At 42.7% G+C, this 20,058-nt stretch overlaps 1 protein-coding gene across 2 annotated transcripts in view; it reads left to right on the top strand.

Annotated features, from left to right (window-relative positions):
- Positions 1-20,058, top strand: part of LOC138747453 (aryl hydrocarbon receptor-like) — a 91,997-nt gene that overhangs the window by 45,930 nt on the left and 26,009 nt on the right. For both annotated transcript variants that reach the window (XR_011347505.1, XM_069906689.1), the window contains exons 3-6: positions 6,456-6,574; positions 7,154-7,243; positions 16,992-17,115; positions 18,555-18,685. Coding sequence is in view for 1 of the 2 variants with exons in the window: in XM_069906689.1 (XP_069762790.1) it covers positions 6,456-6,574; positions 7,154-7,243; positions 16,992-17,115; positions 18,555-18,685 (464 nt within the window). In the remaining variant the exon portion in view is untranslated. The remainder of the gene's footprint in view (positions 1-6,455; positions 6,575-7,153; positions 7,244-16,991; positions 17,116-18,554; positions 18,686-20,058) is intronic.

The following is a 20,058-nucleotide window of genomic DNA, read 5'->3' as shown; positions in this document are numbered from 1 at the left end:
CAATCCAACACACTTTTCCCATTTAAGATCTAGCTCTCTCTGCATTTTATGCTGCACTTTCACATTTGGCCTGTTATTCCACCTCCCCATCGCTGCTTCCCCAGGGTCAAAACATCATGTCAATGCAGTCATAAGGAAGGCTCGCCAGCAGCTATATTTCCTTAAGCATTTGAGGAGATTTGGTACCTCACCAGAGACTTGCAAATTTCCACAGGTGTACCATGGAGAGCATTCTGACTGGTTGCATCGTGGCCTGGTGCGGAGGTGCCAATTCACAGGATAGGAAAAGGCTACAGAAGGTTGTTAACTCAGCCTGCGGCATCACAGGCTCCAGACTTCACTCCGTTGAGGACATCTACAAGAGGCAATGTCTCAAGAAAGCACCCTCTTATCTTCAAGGGCCCCCACCATCTAGATCATGCCCTCTTCTCACTGCTACGATTAGGAAGGAGGTGCAGGATCCTGAACACTCAGCGGCACAAAAATGGCTTCTTCCCCTCTGCCATCAAATTCCTGAATGGACAATGAACAACAGACACTACCTCACCTTTTTTCTCCTCTTCTTTGGCAGAAATTTATTTATTTATTTTTAAATAGTGTATTTACAGAAATGTAATTTATAGCAATTTTTGTGCTTGTAATGCACGAAACAACAAACTTTGTGATATTTTCACGACAATGATTCTGAACAGCTCGTACAGATTCCACAAGGCACGGTTTCCTGATCACGTGTGACCAATTGTAGCTCCATGATGGAGAGCTCCAATGAGGTCTCCTACTATAGATAGCATTATAGTCGAGCGTAATTCTGCAGACTCGAGTAACTGCAGATGCTGGAGTTTTCAGCAAAGCGCAATCTGGTAAAACATCACAGCTTCCCCTTTGTTTCCATCCGATCCTTTTCTCTCCATAATATCACCATTATTGCCCTCTTCACTGATCAGGCTCCAGAGTTGGTAAGATTTTTCGGAGGTTTGGTATGACATTGGAAACTCAAGCAAATTTCCTCAGAAGTGTGGTGAAAATAGTGCTGACCGGCTGCATCACGGTATTGGTACAGGACACCAATACCCCTGAGCATAAAGCCCTGGAAAAGGTAGTGGACACAGCCCAGGACATCGCAGTCAAAACCCTCCCCGCAATCAAGAGCATCTATAGGGAACGCTGCCGTCGGAGAGCAGCAGCAATCATCGAGGATCCACACCGCCCAGCACATGCTCTGTTCTCGCTGCTGCCATCAGGAAAGAGGTCTAGGTGCCACAAGACTCATACCTCCAGGTTCAGGAACAGCTGCTCCCCCTCCACCATCAGACTCAACAACAAACTCAATCAGGGATTCATTTAAGGACTCTTGCTTGTGGATGAATGTAGAGCGGTTGATGTGATCTATTTGGATTTTAGTAAAGCTTTTGATAAGGTTCTTCATGGAAGGTTAATAAGGAAGGATATAGATAAGGTGGAAAGAGTGCAGAGAAGGTTTTCAAGAATGTTGCCTGGCTTACAGCATCTGGATTACAGGGAGAGATTAAGGAGACTAGGACTTTATTCATTGCAACGTAGATGAATGAGAGGGGACTTGATAGAGGTATTTAAAATTATGAAAGTAATAGATAGACTAGACATAAACAGACTCTTTCCCCTGAGGGCAGGGGAGGTGGGAACAAGAGGGTATGAGTTAAGGGTAAGGGGGCAAAACTTTAGGAGAAATATTAGAGGATGCTTTTTCACTCAGCGAGTGGTGGCAGAATGGAATGATCTTCCAAATGACATGGTTGCGGCAGGGTCCTTTCTGTCATTTAAGAGAAGGTTGGATGAGTACATGGAGGTGAGGGGGTTGGAGGGTTATGGGCAGAGAGTGGGAGGGTTGAGCTAGTGGAGTTGTTCTCGTGAACTGGTGCGGACTCGAAGGGCCGACATGGCCTGTTTCCACGTCGTAAACTGTTATATGGTTAAATGTAGACAAACAGTACAGTATGCGAGACGGAGGCTCGTTTTTTCTCGGAAGAAACACACAAAGATCAGCGTGTACAGAGCCATTGTCATACCCACGCTCCTGTTCGGCTCCGAATCATGGGTCCTCTACTGGCATCACCTACGGCTCCTAGAACGCTTCCATCAGCGCTGTCTCCGCTCCATCCTCAACATTCATTGGAATGACTTCATCACCAACATCGAAGTACTCGAGCTGGCAGAGTCCGCAAGCATCGAATCCATGCTGCTGAAGACCCAACTGCGCTGGGTGGGTCACGTCTCCAGAATGGAGGACCATCGCCTTCTCAAGATCGTATTCTATGGCGAGCTCTCCACTGGCCACCGAGACAGAGGTGCACCAAAGAAGAGGTACAAGGACTGCTTAAAGAAATCTCTTGGTGCCTGCCACATTGACCACCGCCAGTGGGCTGATCTCGCCTCCAACCGTACATCTTGGCACCTCACAGTTCGGCGGGCAGCAACCTCCTTTGAAGAAGACCGCAGAGCCCACCTCACTGACAAAAGACAAAGGAGGAAAAACCCAACACCCAACCCCAACCAACCAATTTTCCCTTGCAACCGCTGCAACCGTGCCTGCCTGTCCCGCATCGGACTTGTCAGTCACCAACGAGCCTGCAGCAGACGTGGACATACCCCTCCATAAATCTTTGTCTGCGAAGCCAAGCCAAAGAAAGAAAGACAGTACAGTAACAGGCTATTTTGACTCACGAGCCCGTACTGCCCAATTTACACCCAATTGACCTATACCCCCCAGCACGTTTAGAATGGTGGGAGGAAATTGGAGCCCCCAGAGAAAACCCACGCAGACATGGGGAGTTTTTTTTAAAAAAAAACATATGAACTCCTGACTGTGCGGGATTTGAACCCTGGTCCAGATCATTGTAAAGGTGTTGTGCTAACTGCTTTGCCAATGGTCTCTGTATTGCACAATCAGTTTGTTTACATTTCTACCTTTTACAGAGCTTTACGCTCAGGGGTATTGGTGTCCCCATACTCGACTATGATGCAGCCAATCAGCACACTTTCCACCACACCTGTAGAAATTTGCCAGGGTTTCTGGTGCCATACCAAACCTCTGCAAACTCCTGAGGAAGTAGAGACGCTGATGTGTTTTCTTCTTGATGCCATTGGTGCATTGACTTCAGGAAAGATCCTCCGAGATAGTGACTCCCAAGAACTTAAATTTGCTCACCCTCCCCACCTCTGATCCCCAATGATCACTGGATCATTCATCTCTGGTTTACCCTTCCTGAAGTCAACAATCAGCTCCTTGGTTTTGGTGACATTGAGTGTTAGATTGTTGGTGCACCATTCAGCTAAGTTTTTAATCACCTCCTGTATGCTGACTCATCACTCCTTCAATAGGATCACCTCTATTGCGTTAATACTTCTCTGTCCTTGTACATGAGGAGCCATCGCAACCGATAAGAAAATTGGAGGAATTGCTACATCACTGGGCTAATCGGACATCACCTGGACAACAATGAAAATTTATAACCTGTGCCCAGTGTGAAAATAGTTTTTCCCACATTGACAACGTTTGTACATTTGTTATGTCACCGAAGACTCTTGTAAACTTTTACAGATGTACCATGGAGAGCATTCTGTCTGGTTGCAACACTGTCTGGTACGGAGGTACCAATGCTTAGGGCAAGGTTGTTAACTCAGCCTGCGACATCCCAGGCACCAGACTTCACTCCATCGAGGACATTGACATGAGGCGGTTTCTTAAAAAAAACAGCCTTGATTCTCAAGAACCCCCCACTACCCAGGCCATGCCCTCTTCACTCTGCTACCATCAGGAAGAAGATACAGGAGTCTGAAGATGAGCACTCAGAGGCACAGTGACAGCTTCAACCCCTACGCCATCAGATTTCTGAATGATCAATGAACCACAGACACGGCCTCACTTTGACTTTTCGTGCACTGTTTTTATTTATTTTGTAAGGTGACTTTATGCCCCAAAACAACAACTTTCATGACAATATGTTCTGATTCAGAGAGGTGCGTAACGAAAGGCAAGGGCGATTATAAACGCAGTCATGTTTGCATGTCCAGTTCTTGTGGCCTTGACTAATCAGTGGCAGAAAAGCTTGCTGGAAAGCAGGTAAAGGAGCACCGAAGTTTGCGGCATACCTTGATGCATAAAGTTCCTTGGTGCAATGCCTCGTCCAATTGTCGTAATAGATTGTTTTCCTTTGGGGGAGCTTTGTGAATTCCAGCTGGCTGCACAGAATGGAACAGGTTCCCTACTTCCTTCTTGATCTTTGTGAGCTGAGGCTGGCATGAATGGACATGAGCAGACCATGGGCCCCAGGCCTGTTGTGGGCACACCCACTTTGCATTGACGTGTATTACCATTGTGTTGCTGATGCTCAGGAGTCTCTATAAATAGTCTAATTTGATCCCTGGAGTTAGATTGCACGCCACAACTTTATTAGAGGAGAGTAATTAGTTTTTTTTGTTTGCGACTGGCTTTAAATGTTGTGATAGTATTGATTCATGCTACAGAGATGATCACCAAATAAATGTTTGCAAAATTATTGTTAAAACACACCGAAAGGCTGGAGGAACTCAGTCAGTCTTTCCGTGTCAATAGGAGACACATTATATTGCTGATGTTTCGGGCCTGAGCCCTTATTCTGCTTATTCCTTGAAGAAGGGCTCAGGCCCGAAATGTCGGCAATATATCTTTGTCTCCTATGGACGATGAAAAACCAGTCGAGTTCCTCTACCCTTTTGGTGTGTTTTTACTGCGATCACAGCGTCTGCAGACTTTCGTGTTTCACTCCATAAAATTACGGTAACCATTTGGTTTATTCTACAGATGATGTACTCCTACTGCCCAAGGTAAAATTACAAAGCTTCCGCTATCGGTGTTCACCCTAGAATTTAACTGCTCATTCCTGCGTGGAAAATGCATGTTAGGAAGGCCCACCGTGACACTGGTGGCTGCATCTCTCAAATGTTGGAACTTGTTTCAGTGTGGTGTTGATAGCCATCATGTGGGTTTCTTGTTTCTTGTTCTATCCCTTAGTGTGACTTTACAGCACAGTACAAGCCCTATGACGCATGATGTTGTGCGGACCTATAAATACCTGCGAGAAAAACAGAAATCCTTTCTCCCTCATAACCCTCTATTTTCCTTTCATTCATGTGCCTGTCTAGTCTTCTAAATGCTCCTTTTGTACCAGCGTCCACCACCACCCTGGCAATGCATTCCAGGCACCCACAACTCTGTATGAAGAAAAAACTTGCCCCTGACGTCTCCCCTAAACCTCCCTCCCTTCACTTTGTATAGATATGCTCTGGTGTTTGCTACTCTCAAAGGGAGGGAAAAAGGTATTGATGGCCCTCAGGGTTTTTCTCTTTGGAGCGAAGAAGGATGAGATTATGAGAGGCTGAGATAGGGTAGACAGCCAGTGCCTTTTCCCTGGGGTGACAGTAGCAAATACCGAAGGGTATCTCTTGAAGGCGAGTGGAGAAAAGTTTAGGGGAGACATCAGTGGTAAGTTTTTTTTTTAAACACAGTGGAATTCATTGCCGGGGTGGTGGTGGAGGCTGGTACAATAGGGACACTTGAAATACCTAGGCACATTGATGTAAGGAGCATTATGGGTGTGATGTGGGAAAGGTTCAGATTGTTGTGGAGTAGGTTTATATAGGTTGGTGCAACATCGTGGGCTGAAGGGCCTGTACTGTGATGTATTGTTCTACCCATTTATATTGACCCAAAATTAGTCCCATTCTCCCCACATTCCCATCAACCCCCACCCCAGATTCTGCCCTTCACCTCTTGATTAGAGATAATTTAATGCATTCCAGGCACCCACAACTCTACCAATGAATCTTCCAACCAGCACACCTTTGGGATGTGAGGGGAGAATGGGACATCTGGAAGAAATACATGTTCACTATTCTTTGCATCTGACCTAAGTGAAAGATATCTGGTTGTGGGGGCATTGCAAAGGAGTCTGATACTCTTCCCCATCCAAGTCAACTCTTACATCCCTAAAGCAGTGCAAGGGCCTCTAATCTGTTTAAATTGCTCAGGTGCGAACCCCCCCAAAACGTACCATCTTGCGTGACCCCCCCCCACTTTGTAAGTAGCACTTGGATTCAGACCAGTAATAAACAAGTTTTTTTTTGGGGGGGGCCCAGCACGGTTAGCACAGCACTGTTACCGCGCTAGTGACCTGGGTTCGAATCCCGTGCTGTCTGTAAGGAGTTTGCATTTCTCCCAGCATCTGCATGGGTTTTCCTTAGCATTCGAGTTTCCTCCCACTGTTCAAAACGTACCAGAGGTTGTAGGCAAATTTTGTGCAATTGGGGGGCATGGGCTCGTGGGTTGAAAGGGGCCTGTTACCATACCGTATGTCTAAATAAATTTAAAATCCTTTCTCCTGCATCTGAAGAAAACTGGCTTTTATAGTTGGCTTTCAAATGTTGTGTTTGTCTCACAGCTACTTTGGGGCAACGAAAGGAGAGATTGCCCACAGAGCAGTCAGGCATCAATGAAGTGGACAGGCAATTTCGAAACCTGGACATCCCCCTGCTGTCAGAAGGGGATCTGATACTCCAGGTAAATGAAGTCCAGGGTGTTCTTTATAAGGGTTTTTTCTTTTCAGGTTTCCATTTGGATACATCAGCTGGCAGGGTGGCTGGGAGGGCAGGCAGAGGGGCACACACACACCGCATACATGCACTCGGCACACAGCATCTTTCAGCTGCTGCCGTCGGGGAAGAGATTGAGGAGGATCAGAGGCAGCCCCAATGCAAGAATGTGAACGACCAAAGGAACTGCTCTCACTGAACATCAAGACTCTCATGAGACTGTATATTTGTATAGATGGAATACTTGGCCTGCATATACATTGTTTGTCTGTATGTGTGTTATGTCTGGTTGTGTGTCTGCGTGTTTTACATCAAAGACCAGAGAACGCTGTTTCATCAGGTTGTACTTGCACAATTGGATGACAATGAACTTGACTTGAAATGCAAAAATAGGAAAACAATCTCGTTTAATTCCTGCTTCGAAGACTGGAGTGCTCACTTTTAGCTGACGCTGGGCAGGTGCTATTCCTTAAGCTTGCATTGGGCTTGGCTGGAACTTCATGGGAGAATTGTTAGTTTAAACGTTCAATGTCTTTTCTGCTTCCAGGCTCTGAATGGATTTGTCCTGGTCGTGACAGCAGAAGGTGACATCTTCTACGCATCTCCCACCGTGCAGGATTACCTTGGGTTTCACCAGGTCAGTGGCAGAGCTCGTAATATCAGGGAGGGCATGCGATGGGAACAATGGTGTGGCGGCGGACCACGTTGGTCATGGGGTTGGGGCAGGAAGGGAGAGGTTTCACCTTGGATGGTAAACAGTTGAAAGGTATTGCTGACTGAACAGATTGAATATTGGACAAGTAGGGGTGTGGTGAAGGGATCACAGTATATACCATGGTATAGGACAAGCTGAAACCTAACTATTTCACTTTAAAGTTAGGTTGTCCAATACAAAGGGTCTAAAATTCTTCCCCCGACGACCAAGTCTCAACACCACTGCCATCTTCCCGCTGGCTCCGACATACAATCTCGCGCATGCTCCATTAGTTATTTGCTAAATTTCAGCACTCCTCTGCAGGGTCCATCTGCCTAATCTGACTGCTTTCTGCTCTCTACAGACAGTGGTTTATTTCAAAATATCCAAATAAAATTTAAACCTTTAAATGATAATTTATTAAAATATTGTGATTTGCCATTTAAAAACATTCACAGGTCAAAGTGTGAGGTGGTAAGTGCCAGATGTGGGAGGATCGTCTTATACATCGGGTATCGCTCCAGCTAAACATTATAGGTGGAAATTCCAGGGGTCATCTTATATGACAGCATATACAGTACACTTCGCTCTGCCTCTTTTTATTTATTTAATTTTTTATTTTTCACACCATAAATCACATTAGCCATGATATACACTTTTTCTTTTTCACACATATACAGTGACTTTTTCTCCCCCCCCCCCTCCCTCCTCCCAAGCCACCCCCCCACCCCCCCTCTCATCCATTTTAGGTATACAATCTAGGTTGCATTAAACCAGTCAGACAATGTTGTCATTCAACAAAAATACACCAGAAATTCTACTGAGTCCATTCTTTTCTTTCCTTCTCCTTCCATCAACTTAGGTAATGTTTGTCCCCGGTAGGTTTTCGCTATTGTATTTAATGTAAGGCTCCCATATTTGTTCGAATATTTCAATATTATTTCTTAAACTATATGTTATTTTTTCTAATGGAATACATTTATTCATTTCTATATACCATTGTTGTATTTTCAAATTATCTTCCAATTTCCAGGTTGACATAATACATTTTTTTGCTACGGCTAGGGCTATCTTAACAAATCTTTTTTGTGCATCCTCCAAATCAATTCCAAATTCTTTGTTTTTTATGTTACTTAGGAGAAAGATCTCTGGATTCTTTGGTATATTGTTTTCTGTTATTTTATTTAATATCTGATTGAGATCATCCCAAAATTTTTCTACTCTCTCACATGTCCAGATTGCATGAATTGTTGTTCCCATTTCTTTTTTACATCGAAAAAATCTATCAGATACTGTTGGGTCCCATTTATTTAACTTTTGCGGTGTAATGTATAGTCTGTGTAACCAATTATATTGTATCATACGTAGCCTCGTATTTATTGTATTTCTCATCGTTCCAGAACATAATTTCTCCCATGTGTCCTTTTTTATCTTTATATTTAAATCTTGTTCCCATTTTTGTTTAGTTTTACCATTTGTTTCCTCATTCTCCTTTTCTTGCAGTTTAATATACATATTTGTTATAAATCTTTTGATTAATATTGTATCTGTAATCACATATTCAAGGTTACTTCCCTCTGGTAAACTCAAATTGCTTCCTAATTTATCTTTCAAGTAGGATCTCAGTTGGTAATATGCCAGCGCTGTATCTCCAGTTATATTGTACTTATCTCTCATTTGTTCAAAGGATAAGAATCTACTTCCTGAAAAACAATTTTCTATTCTTTTAATCCCTTTTTTTTCCCATTCTCTAAAGGAAAGGTTATCTATTGTAAAAGGGAGTAGCTTATTTTGCGTCAATATTAGTTTTGGTAATTGATAATTTGTTTTATTTCTTTCTACATGAATCTTCTTCCAAATATTGAGGAGATGATGTAATACTGGAGAAGTTCTATGTTGTACCAATTTTTCGTCCCATTTATATAATATGTGTTCAGGTATCTTTTCCCCTATTTTATCTAATTCTAATCTCGTCCAGTCTGGTTTTTCCCTTGTTTGATAAAAATCTGATAGGTATCTTAATTGTGTGGCTCTATAATAATTTTTGAAGTTTGGCAATTGTAAGCCTCCTTGTTTATACCATTCTGTTAATTTATCTAGTGCTATCCTCGGTTTCCCCCCTCTCCATAAAAATTTCCTTATTATTTTCTTTAACTCTTTGAAGAATTTTTCTGTCAGTTGTATTGGCAATGCCTGAAATAAGTATAATATCCTTGGAAAAATGTTCATTTTAATACAGTTTATCCTTCCTATCAGTGTTAGAGGTAGATCTTTCCAATGCTCTAAATCATCCTGTAATTTTTTCATTAGTGGATTATAATTGAGTTTATATAATTGGCCTAGATTTTTGTTTATTTGTACACCTAGGTATCTTATTGCCTGCATTTGCCATCTGAATGGAGATTCCTTCTTAAATTTTGAGAAATCCGCATTATTCATAGGCATTGCTTCACTTTTATTTATGTTGATCTTGTAACCCGACACTTCTCCATATTCCTTCAATTTCTTATATAATTCTTTTATTGATAGTTCTGGTTCTGTTAAGTATACTATAACATCATCCGCAAATAGACTGATTTTATATTCCCTGTCTTTTATTTTTATTTCTTTTATATTATTATCTATTCTTATCAATTCTGCTAGTGGTTCTATAGCTAGCGCAAACAATAAAGGTGATAGTGGGCATCCCTGCCGCGTTGACCTGCTTAAGTTAAATTGCTTTGATACCTGTCCATTTACTGTCACTTTCGCTAACGGTCCCTTATATAATGCTTTAATCCAATTAATATACTTCTCCGGTAAACTGAATTTTTGCAATACTTTGAACAAATAATTCCATTCTACTCTGTCGAAGGCCTTCTCTGCGTCTAAAGCAACTGCTACTGTAGGTGCTTTATTTCCTTCTACTGCATGAATTAAGTTAATACATTTACAAATATTGTCTGTTGTGCGTCTTTTTTTGATAAATCCAGTTTGGTCTAAATTTACCATTTTCGGTACCTGTTCTGCTAATCTGTTTGCTAATAGTTTAGCTATTATCTTATAATCTGTGTTTAGCAAAGATATTGGTCTATATGACGCTGGTGAGAGTGGATCTTTCCCTTGTTTTAGTATTACTGTAATTATTGCTGTTTTACATGAATCTGGTAAGTTTTGTGTCTCATCAATCTGGTTGATTACATCCAGGAGGGGTGGTATTAATAAGTCTTTAAATGTTTTGTAGAATTCTATTGGAAATCCATCCTCTCCTGGTGTCTTATTATTTGGTAATTTTTTTTATTATCTCTTGTATTTCTACTGTTCCAAATGGTTCTGTTAATTTATTTTGTTCCTCTATTTGTAGTTTTGGTAGTTCAAATTTAGTCAAAAATTCATCTATTTTCCCTTCTTTCCCTTCGTTTTCAGTTCGGTATAATTGTTCATAGAATTCTCTAACGTTTTCCTTAATTTCTTTTGGATTATATGTAATTTGTTTGTCTTTTTTCCTTGATGCCAATACCATTTTCTTAGCTTGCTCTGTCTTAAGCTGCCATGCTAGGATTTTGTGCGTTTTTTCACCTAGTTCATAATATTTCTGTTTTGTCTTCATTATATTCTTCTCTACCTTATATGTTTGTAATGTTTCATATTTTATTTTTTTATCCGCCAATTCTCTTAGTTGTATCTTCCTTCATTGCTAATTTTTTTTCTATGTTTACTATTTCCCTTTCCAACTGCTCTGTTTCCTGATTATAGTCCTTCTTCATCTTGGTTACATAACTTATTATTTGCCCTCTAATGAATGCTTTCATTGCGTCCCATAGTATAAACTTATCTTCCACTGATTCCGTATTTACTTCAAAATACATTTTTAATTGTTTTTCAATAAATTCTCTAAAATCCTGTCTTTTAAGTAGCATGGGGTTTAATCTCCATCTGTACATTCTTGGAGGGATGTCCTCTAGCTTTACTGTCAATATTAAGGGTGAATGGTCCGATAGCATTCTCGCTTTATATTCTGCTTTTCTTACTCTATCCTGCATACTAGCTGATAACAAAAATAGGTCTATTCTTGAGTATGTTTTATGTCTAGCCGAGTAGTATGAGTATTCCTTTTCTTTTGGGTTTTGTTTCCTCCATATATCCAAAAGTTTCATTTCTTGCATTGATTTAATTATAAATTTGGTTACTTTGTTCTTCCTGTTAATTTTTTTCCCCGTTTTATCCATATTTGGATCCAAATTCAGGTTGAAATCCCCTCCTATTAGTATGTTCCCTTGCGTATTAGCTACCTTCAAAAAGATATCTTGCATAAACTTTTGATCTTCTTCGTTAGGTGAATATACATTAAGTAGATTCCAAAACTCCGAATATATCTGACATTTTATCATAACATATCTCCCTGCTGGATCTATTATTTCCTCTTCTATTTTAAATGGCACATTTTTACTAATTAATATAGCCACTCCTCTTGCTTTTGAATTATACGATGCTGCTGTTACATGTCCTACCCAATCTCTCTTTAATTTCTTGTGCTCCAATTCAGTTAAGTGTGTTTCTTGGACAAATGCTATATCAATTTTTTCCTTTTTCAGTAAATTTAGTAGTTTCTTCCTTTTAATTTGGTTATGTATTCCATTAATATTTACAGTCATATAGTTCAGCGTAGCCATTTTATATTTTGTTTATCTTCTCTTTCCGTTTTCCCATCATTACCTTTCCTCCTTTTCCATTTCTGTTTTCTTATTTTCAGCTCTTTATAAGACAACATTCCTACAACATCCAACATTTTCCTTATTCTCCTATTTATATCTTCTTTATCCCCAATCTCCCCTTCCCCTCCTGAGTTGTCCTTTATCCCTTGTCGGACAACCACATCTCCCCTCTCCATTTGGGTTTGCGAATCCACTCGCAAGCGTCAACTGATTTTGCAGTGACCGCTATTTCCCCCCACCCAGCCCCCCCAGAAAAGATTTCACTTTTCATGTCACAAAGGTCACTCTTTTAATTCCCTCCTTATTCTCTCTATTCCATTACCTTCCCTTATTAATTCTTGTCTATACTATCTATATTTTCCTCTAAGTACAGATACATTCATGTATGCTCATTGTCTCTATTCACTCTTATACCTCTTTACCCGCATACATATCAATCGTGATCATTTTTACTCTCATTACCCGTCTTCATCCCTCAGTCTATTTTTGTCTTTACCCACATACATATCAATCGTGATCAATTTTACTCTCATTACCCGTCTTCATCCCTCAGTCTATTTTTGTAATTGTTCTGCAAATTTTCGTGCTTCTTCTGGATCCGAGGATATTCTGTTTTGTTGTCCTGGAATAAATATTTTCAATACCGCTGGATGCTTTAGTATAAATTTATACCCTTTCTTCCATAAAATCGCCTTTGCTGTATTGAACTCTTTTCTCTTCTTTAGGAGTTCAAAACTTATATCTGGATAAATGAAGATTTTTTGCCCTTTATACTCCAGTGGTTTGTTGCCCTCTCTTACTTTTTCCATTGTCTTCTCCAGTACCTTTTCTCTTGTAGTATATCTTAGGAATTTTACTAAAATAGATCTTGGTTTTTGTTGTGGTTGTGGTTTAGAGGCCAATGCTCTATGTGTCCTTTCTATTTCCATTTCTTGCTGTAGTTCTGGACATCCTAGCGTCTTAGGGATCCAATCTTTTATAAACTCCCTTATATTCTTGCCTTCTTCATCTTCCTTAAGGCCCACTATCTTTATGTTATTTCTTCTGTTATAATTTTCCATTATATCTATTTTTTGAGCTAGTAGTTCTTGTGTCTCTTTAGTTTTTTTATTAGATTCCTCCAATTTCTTTTTTAAGTCTTCTACCTCCATTTCTGCTGCTACTGCCCGCTCTTCCATCTTGTCCATTTTCTTTCCCATTTCTGTTAAGGTCATATCTATTTTATTCACTTTCTCTTCTGTGTTGTTTATTCTTCTTCTTAAATCATTAAATTCCTGTGTTTGCCGTTCTTTAAATGACTCCATGTATCCTCTAACAAGAGAAAGTATATCCTTTTCCTTGCCTTTCCCTTCTTCTATTTCACTGTACTCTTCCTCTTCTTCCTCTGGGTTGGCCATCTGTTGTTTCTTTGTTGCCTTTTCTTCTCTTCTTTCTTGTTTTCATTGTCTTCTGTGGTCTCTTCTTGCTGCAGGTGTTCTGCAGCTGTCGTTGCCGGCTGTGGAGATCGACTCCCCAGCTGGTCCCCCCTCCCGTCGGTGTGTTTTTTTTCATGCGCGGTTGCGCACTTTTACTCGGCTCTGCGAGCCATTTTTGTAGTCCTATTTCTACCGACCTGAGGAAGCACACTTCTCTCTCCACAGCGGGCCTCTTCGGACAGGTAAGGCCTTCTTCTTCCTCCGTTGTCTTCTCTTCCTCTCTTCTTACCGTTGATTTTGGTTTTTCTTTTTTTGTCGCCATCTTCTTTCCACCTTTATACTCACTTTTCTTTAACTTTTATTTCTGTGCCTTTGTATTTTCTCTTGTTTTTCCCGACTTTTCTGGAGAGGGTTGGAGTTCACCGTCCGGCCACTACTCCATCACGTGACTCCTCCTCGCTCTGCCTCATTGATGGATGCCATTGCAGCTGGAAAGCATCGACTGTTTATACACATCAATCAGCTTGTTAATCCACCTTTTTCTCTTCCCCTCCCTTTAGTCTGCTTCCACGTATCGCTCTTCTGTCTCTGTCTCTCACCTCCACCTCTCCAGCTACCCCACCTGGCTCCCTGTCAATCACCCTTCCTCAGTCCACACGTCACCTACTGATCCCTCCCCCCTCAAAGGAAGAGGTTTCAGAGTACACAAAAACACATGCCAAAGATGGCAAGATTTCCTTCAGGGGAGATCTTGTCTGACAAATCCGTTGGAATTATTTGAGAAACATCAGAGTCGGACAGACCAGGAGAGTCATTGGATCTTGTATACATCCATTAACAATGGCGTGAAGCAAGGCTGTGTTCTCGCACCAACCCTCTTTTCAATCTTCTTCAGCATGATGCTGAACCAAGCCATGAAAGACCCCAACAATGAAGACGCTGTTTACATCCGGTACCGCACGGATGGCAGTCTCTTCAATCTGAGGCGCCTGCAAGCTCACACCAAGACACAAGAGAAACTTGTCCGTGAACTACTCTTTGCAGATGATGCCGCTTTAGTTGCCCATTCAGAGCCAGCTCTTCAGCGCTTGACGTCCTGCTTTGCGGAAACTGCCAAAATGTTTGGCCTGGAAGTCAGCCTGAAGAAAACTGAGGTCCTCCATCAGCCAGCTCCCCACCATGACTACCAGCCCCCCCACATCTCCATCGGGCACACAAAACTCAAAACGGTCAACCAGTTTACCTATCTCGGCTGCACCATTTCATCAGATGCAAGGATCGACAATGAGATAGACAACAGACTCGCCAAGGCAAATAGCGCCTTTGGAAGACTACACAAAAGAGTCTGGAAAAACAACCAACTGAAAAACCTCACAAAGATAAGCGTATACAGAGCCGTTGTCATACCCACACTCCTGTTCGGCTCCGAATCATGGGTCCTCTACCGGCACCACCTACGGCTCCTAGAACGCTTCCACCAGCGTTGTCTCCGCTCCATCCTCAACATCCATTGGAGCGCTCACACCCCTAACGTCGAGGTACTCGAGATGGCAGAGGTCGACAGCATCGAGTCCACGCTGCTGAAGATCCAGCTGCGCTGGATGGGTCACGTCTCCAGAATGGAGGACCATCGCCTTCCCAAGATCGTATTATATGGCGAGCTCTCCACTGGCCACCGTGACAGAGGTGCACCAAAGAAAAGGTACAAGGACTGCCTAAAGAAATCTCTTGGTGCCTGCCACATTGACCACCGCCAGTGGGCTGATAACGCCTCAAACCGTGCATCTTGGCGCCTCACAGTTTGGCGGGCAGCAGCCTCCTTTGAAGAAGACCGCAGAGCCCACCTCACTGACAAAAGGCAAAGGAGGAAAAACCCAACACCCAACCCCAACCAACCAATTTTCCCTTGCAACCGCTGCAATCGTGTCTGCCTGTCCCACATCGGACTGGTCAGCCACAAACGAGCCTGCAGCTGACGTGGACTTTTTACCCCCTCCATAAATCTTCGTCCGCGAAGCCAAGCCAAAGAAAAAAACATACACAACTTAGATTTTCAAAAGGCCTTTGACAAGATGCTGCATGTGAGGCTGCTAAACAAGATAGGAGCTCATGGTATTTTTCAGATTTATTGTCAGAGGATGTACGTGACATCACATACAACCCTGAGTGCAGAATTCCCTCAAGGTTGTCTGGCAGGTCAAGTCAGTCGTAAGGAAGGCAAATTACAAGCAGTTTTTGGGCCCATATCAAAGGAAAGATGTACTGCCGTTGGAGAGGGCCCAGAGAAGGGTTACAAGAATGACCCTGGGAATGGAAGGATTAACGTATGAGGAGCATTTGATGGCTCTGGACCTGCACTCACTGGAGTTCAGAAGGATGGGGGAGGGGAGGAGGAGGGGGAGGGAATATTGAAAAGCCTGGATGGTGTGGTTGTGGAGATGTTTCCAGTGGTGGGAAAGCCCAGGGCCAGAGGGAACAGCCTCAGAATGAAAGGACGTCCCTTCAGAACTGAGATGAGAAGTATCTTCAGACAGAAGATGGTGCATCTGTGGAGGCCAAATCATTGGGTTTATTTAAAGCAGAGGTTGTTTGTACATTCTCCCCCTTTCTGCGTGGGTTTTCCCCAGCGACTCCACTTTCCTCCCACCTTTCAAAACATACAGGGGGCTGTATGTTAATTGGGCAGGATGGATTAGAGGGCTGGAAGGGCCTGTTACCGTGCTATATGTCTAAATTTAAGTTTCTGGATTGGTAAGGGTGTCAAAGATTATGGGGAGAAGGCAGGGGAATAGGGTTGAAAGGAAATATTCATCAGCCATGATATGAATGGCAGAGCAGGTGATGGACTGAATGGCCTCATTCTGCTCCTCAATCTTGTGGTCTTTAATCCTGCCTGTCTTCCCTCTCCATTCTCAGCCCTGAAGCAGGATGTCGACCTGAAACGTTGACTATCCATCTCTCTCCTCAGATGCTGCCTGACCCGCTGAGTTCCTCCAGCAGTTTGTCTTTCAGCTCTAGATTCCAGCTCTAGTCTCGTGTGTCTCCAGCTTGTTCTTTCAGTGCACTGAGGAGCAGGGGAGCTCTCCAGTGTCTTTAATATACAGTACCTTGCTCAATGCCACCAAAACTAATGCTCTGGCCTCCACCACATTGTGGGAGGTTGTTGTGTGCAAATTGGCTGCTGTGTGCAAATTGGCTGCTGTGTTTCTGCAATGAAGTTTTAAGGAAATGGAAGCTCATGCTGCCTATTCATGCCCTTCAACCAGCCCTGTCAGCCATCAAGATTATGACTAATCTCACAAGATACAACAGCAGAAGTAGGCCAAACGGCCTGTTGATTCTGCACTTCCATTTAATCACGAGCTGATCCTGATCTTTTACCTCAGCTCCACTTTCCTGCACCCCATGCCCGCAGATTCCTTCCAAATGAATTGTACTCTGCATATCAACTTTATTCTTTCCTCCTTCTCACACAATCAAGAGGAGACAAAAATAAACAGAATTCCCAGGGTTGTTAAAGAAGAAATACTCTCGGTGGGGGAGGGAAAGTCTGACATTTGTTTTGCCTTTTCCCTCTTGTAGACTGCCATCATGCACCAGCCTGTCTTTGAACTGGTCCACCCTGAAGACCGAGATGAATTTCGACTACAGCTGCATTGGGCATTTAACCCATTGCCACCTTCCAACGTGGACCATTCAGGGCCCGGTAAGGCAAAGGATTCTTGACATCCATCGAGGTTGGGGGTTGGTTTACTGCTTCACTGCACCCCCTTGATTCTGGACAAAGAAAAATGGCAGTGAAGCATTACAAAAAAAATCTCGCTGGATGAACTCAGAGGGTCGAGAAGCACGAATGGGAGAAAAAGAAAGTTGGCATTTTTGATCAAAACACTTTTTAAAAAAGAAGCCAACATTCCAATTGCTTTGCTAATAACACTTGACAACAATTTTTTTCAAAAGGTTTGCTTCCTGAAATAAAATTGGGGATTATGATAGATAACTTCAAGCTGAACACAAAGATAATTTCAGATTTGCTGTATCACGTAGGAAGTTGAAGAAACAGTGAATTAACTTTGATTGAATTTAGCCTGTTTAATCGCATCATGACACGTTGCGTTAGACCTAAAAATGTTTTTTTGCTGATTTTCGTTTGTACTCAGCATCTGATGCCTCTCATGTCAGTGTCCAACAATAGTTGGCCGGCATGATACTGCTTTTCCATGGTCGCAATGTCCTGGTGAAACCTTTCACCGTGTTCGTCACTGACGGCACCAAGATCAGCAGGGAAGACGTCCAAGTGTGAATGCAGAAAATGAATTTTCAACAACATGTTGCACTTAAGGGTTTTGTCTGCTTGAAGTCAACTTCAAATATGACAGGAAATCACAAAAATAGGTACATGATAGGAAACGTTTAAGGGGATTTTTGTGATTAGCAGCCCAAAATCCATAAAATACACCCAGAAGTGTTCAGGAAGCAAAATCTTCATTATCCAGTGTAATTTGCATGCTAATTTTATCTTTCATGTGTGAGAATCCCCAGATCCTTCTGAACCACTGTTCTTGTCTTCATTTAAACTATTTTCTGTTTTTTCCATTATTCTTTGCAATGACTATTCAAGCAGAATGCCACTGGTATATTCTGTGGGTTTGAGAGGATTAAGAGGCTATCTCAATTAATCTTACAAAATTCTTTTAAAGGTGGAACAGGGTGGATGCAGGGAGAATGAGCTTCTTGGCTGAGGAGCCTGGAACGATGGGGGAGAGGGGAGGCAGAAGAAATCTCAAAATATAGGGTAGGCCATTAACGACTGAGGTGGAGACACTTTTTCACACATTGGTTGGGTGGATGTCTCGAGTTTCCACCACCCCCAACCCCCCCCCACCCCTGCCAAAGGCCTGTGAAGACTCTGTTATTGGGTTCACTCAAAACTGAGATGAATAGATTTGTACATATTAAGGGCTATGGGGATAGCGCAGGCAAGTTTGAACTAGGTTGGAGGGGACTTGCATAATGTATGCAACAGTATGAGTGAGCCTTCTAACCACAAAACAGTTCCCGTGCCTGTGAATTAATTGTTGCTGTCTACTGTTAGTAATTTCCCTTTTCAATGAATACAGGGGTCTTTGGTTTTTTTGTATGCAGGTTGTGGGACTAAGCACAAAGTTTTTGCCAGCTATGATCCACAGCAGCTTCCACCAGAGAACTCCACCTTCCTGGAGAGGAACTTTGTGTGTAAGATGAGATCTCTCCTCAACAGTTCCTCTGGCTACATGGTAAGAAATAGTTCAAGGGCTGTTATCTCAAATGAAGGGTCATTCAGGCATCACGTGCACACTGGGAAGTGCAGGTTTTCTGCGGCCCCATGGTCTGCCACTAGTTTCCCACGAGACCTCTACTCTCTCTCTGTCTAATCCTGCTGTGGGAAACCGAGAACAACAGGATGATTTATAGGATGAGGTGTTGCAATCCCTAACTATTTAGTCTAGGTTAGATTGATCCTCTCTCATTGGAGTTTGTACGGTCAGTTACCTCAATTAGCATAAAGGAGGATGACAACTAAGGAACATTATCCGGTATCCGGCACCCGGCACATCTTCAGTTGTATTCCCTAGTATCACTGGGTGCTTTGGCCTTTTAGACACAAGACACCCTCTGCTAAGGCAGACCCACACAGGCTGATCAGACCTGGGTGTGTGTCCCAAACTACTTTCAAGCAAAGTAAATAAAAGGACCGTTAATGCAAAGTTGTTTTGACAAACTTGAATTAGAAGTCCACTTCATACTTTCTTCTGTTGGTGCACAGGAGACTGGAGATGCTGGAATCTGAAGTTCAACACAATCTGCTGGAGGAACTCAGTGGGTCAAACAGCATCAGTGGGAGAAAGAATGGTTAACGTTTTGACCCAAAACACTTTGAGAATGATCTCAATGAAGGGTTTTGGTTTGAAATGTTGACCATTCTTTTTCTCCCACTGATGCTGCTTGACCTACTGAGATCCTGGGGCAGAGTGGGTTTTACTTTCTTTTGTCATGTATGACACATTCTCCAGCTGTGAAACTGTGGGTGCTGAGTTTTGTATTCCTGGTGTGACTCTCAGTGCGTACCCCTGACATGATGCATTCTCATTGCTTTGACGTGGTCATGTTCCATCTGTGATGCCCAGCATATGGCCCTGCTCAAACCGTGTTACTTGGTGTTTAACTCCATCTTTGAAAATTGGCATGTAGCCAGGCTCCAGTTGTGGCAGAAGGCGAGCCCGTGCTTCCGTTGTGAGGTAGTGCACCTCTGCTCTACCTGACCCAGCTGTGACATGGAGTGTTACGTCTATGACACAATGTGGTAAAACCACAGAAATGCTGGAGGAACTCAGCAGGTCACTGTCTGACCTGTTGGATGATCCTCTGGCACAGTTTGCATAGCGGTTAGCTCAATGCTATTGTAGCACCAGTGACCGGGGTTCGAATCTGGCATTGTCTGTAAGGAGTTTGTAAGTTCAGTTTCCTCCCACCCTCCAAAGCGTACAGAGGGTTGTAAATTAATTGGATGGCACAGGCTTGTGGGCCAAAAGGGCCTGTTACTGAGATGTTCTCAAAGGTGGGGTGGGTTTTTCTTGTGATGTCCTGGGCTGTGTCCACTATCTTGTGC

This window comes from Narcine bancroftii, chromosome 12 (assembly GCF_036971445.1).
Source record: "Narcine bancroftii isolate sNarBan1 chromosome 12, sNarBan1.hap1, whole genome shotgun sequence".
NCBI lineage: Eukaryota > Metazoa > Chordata > Chondrichthyes > Torpediniformes > Narcinidae > Narcine > Narcine bancroftii.
This window is presented reverse-complemented; position numbering and strand designations above follow the sequence as displayed.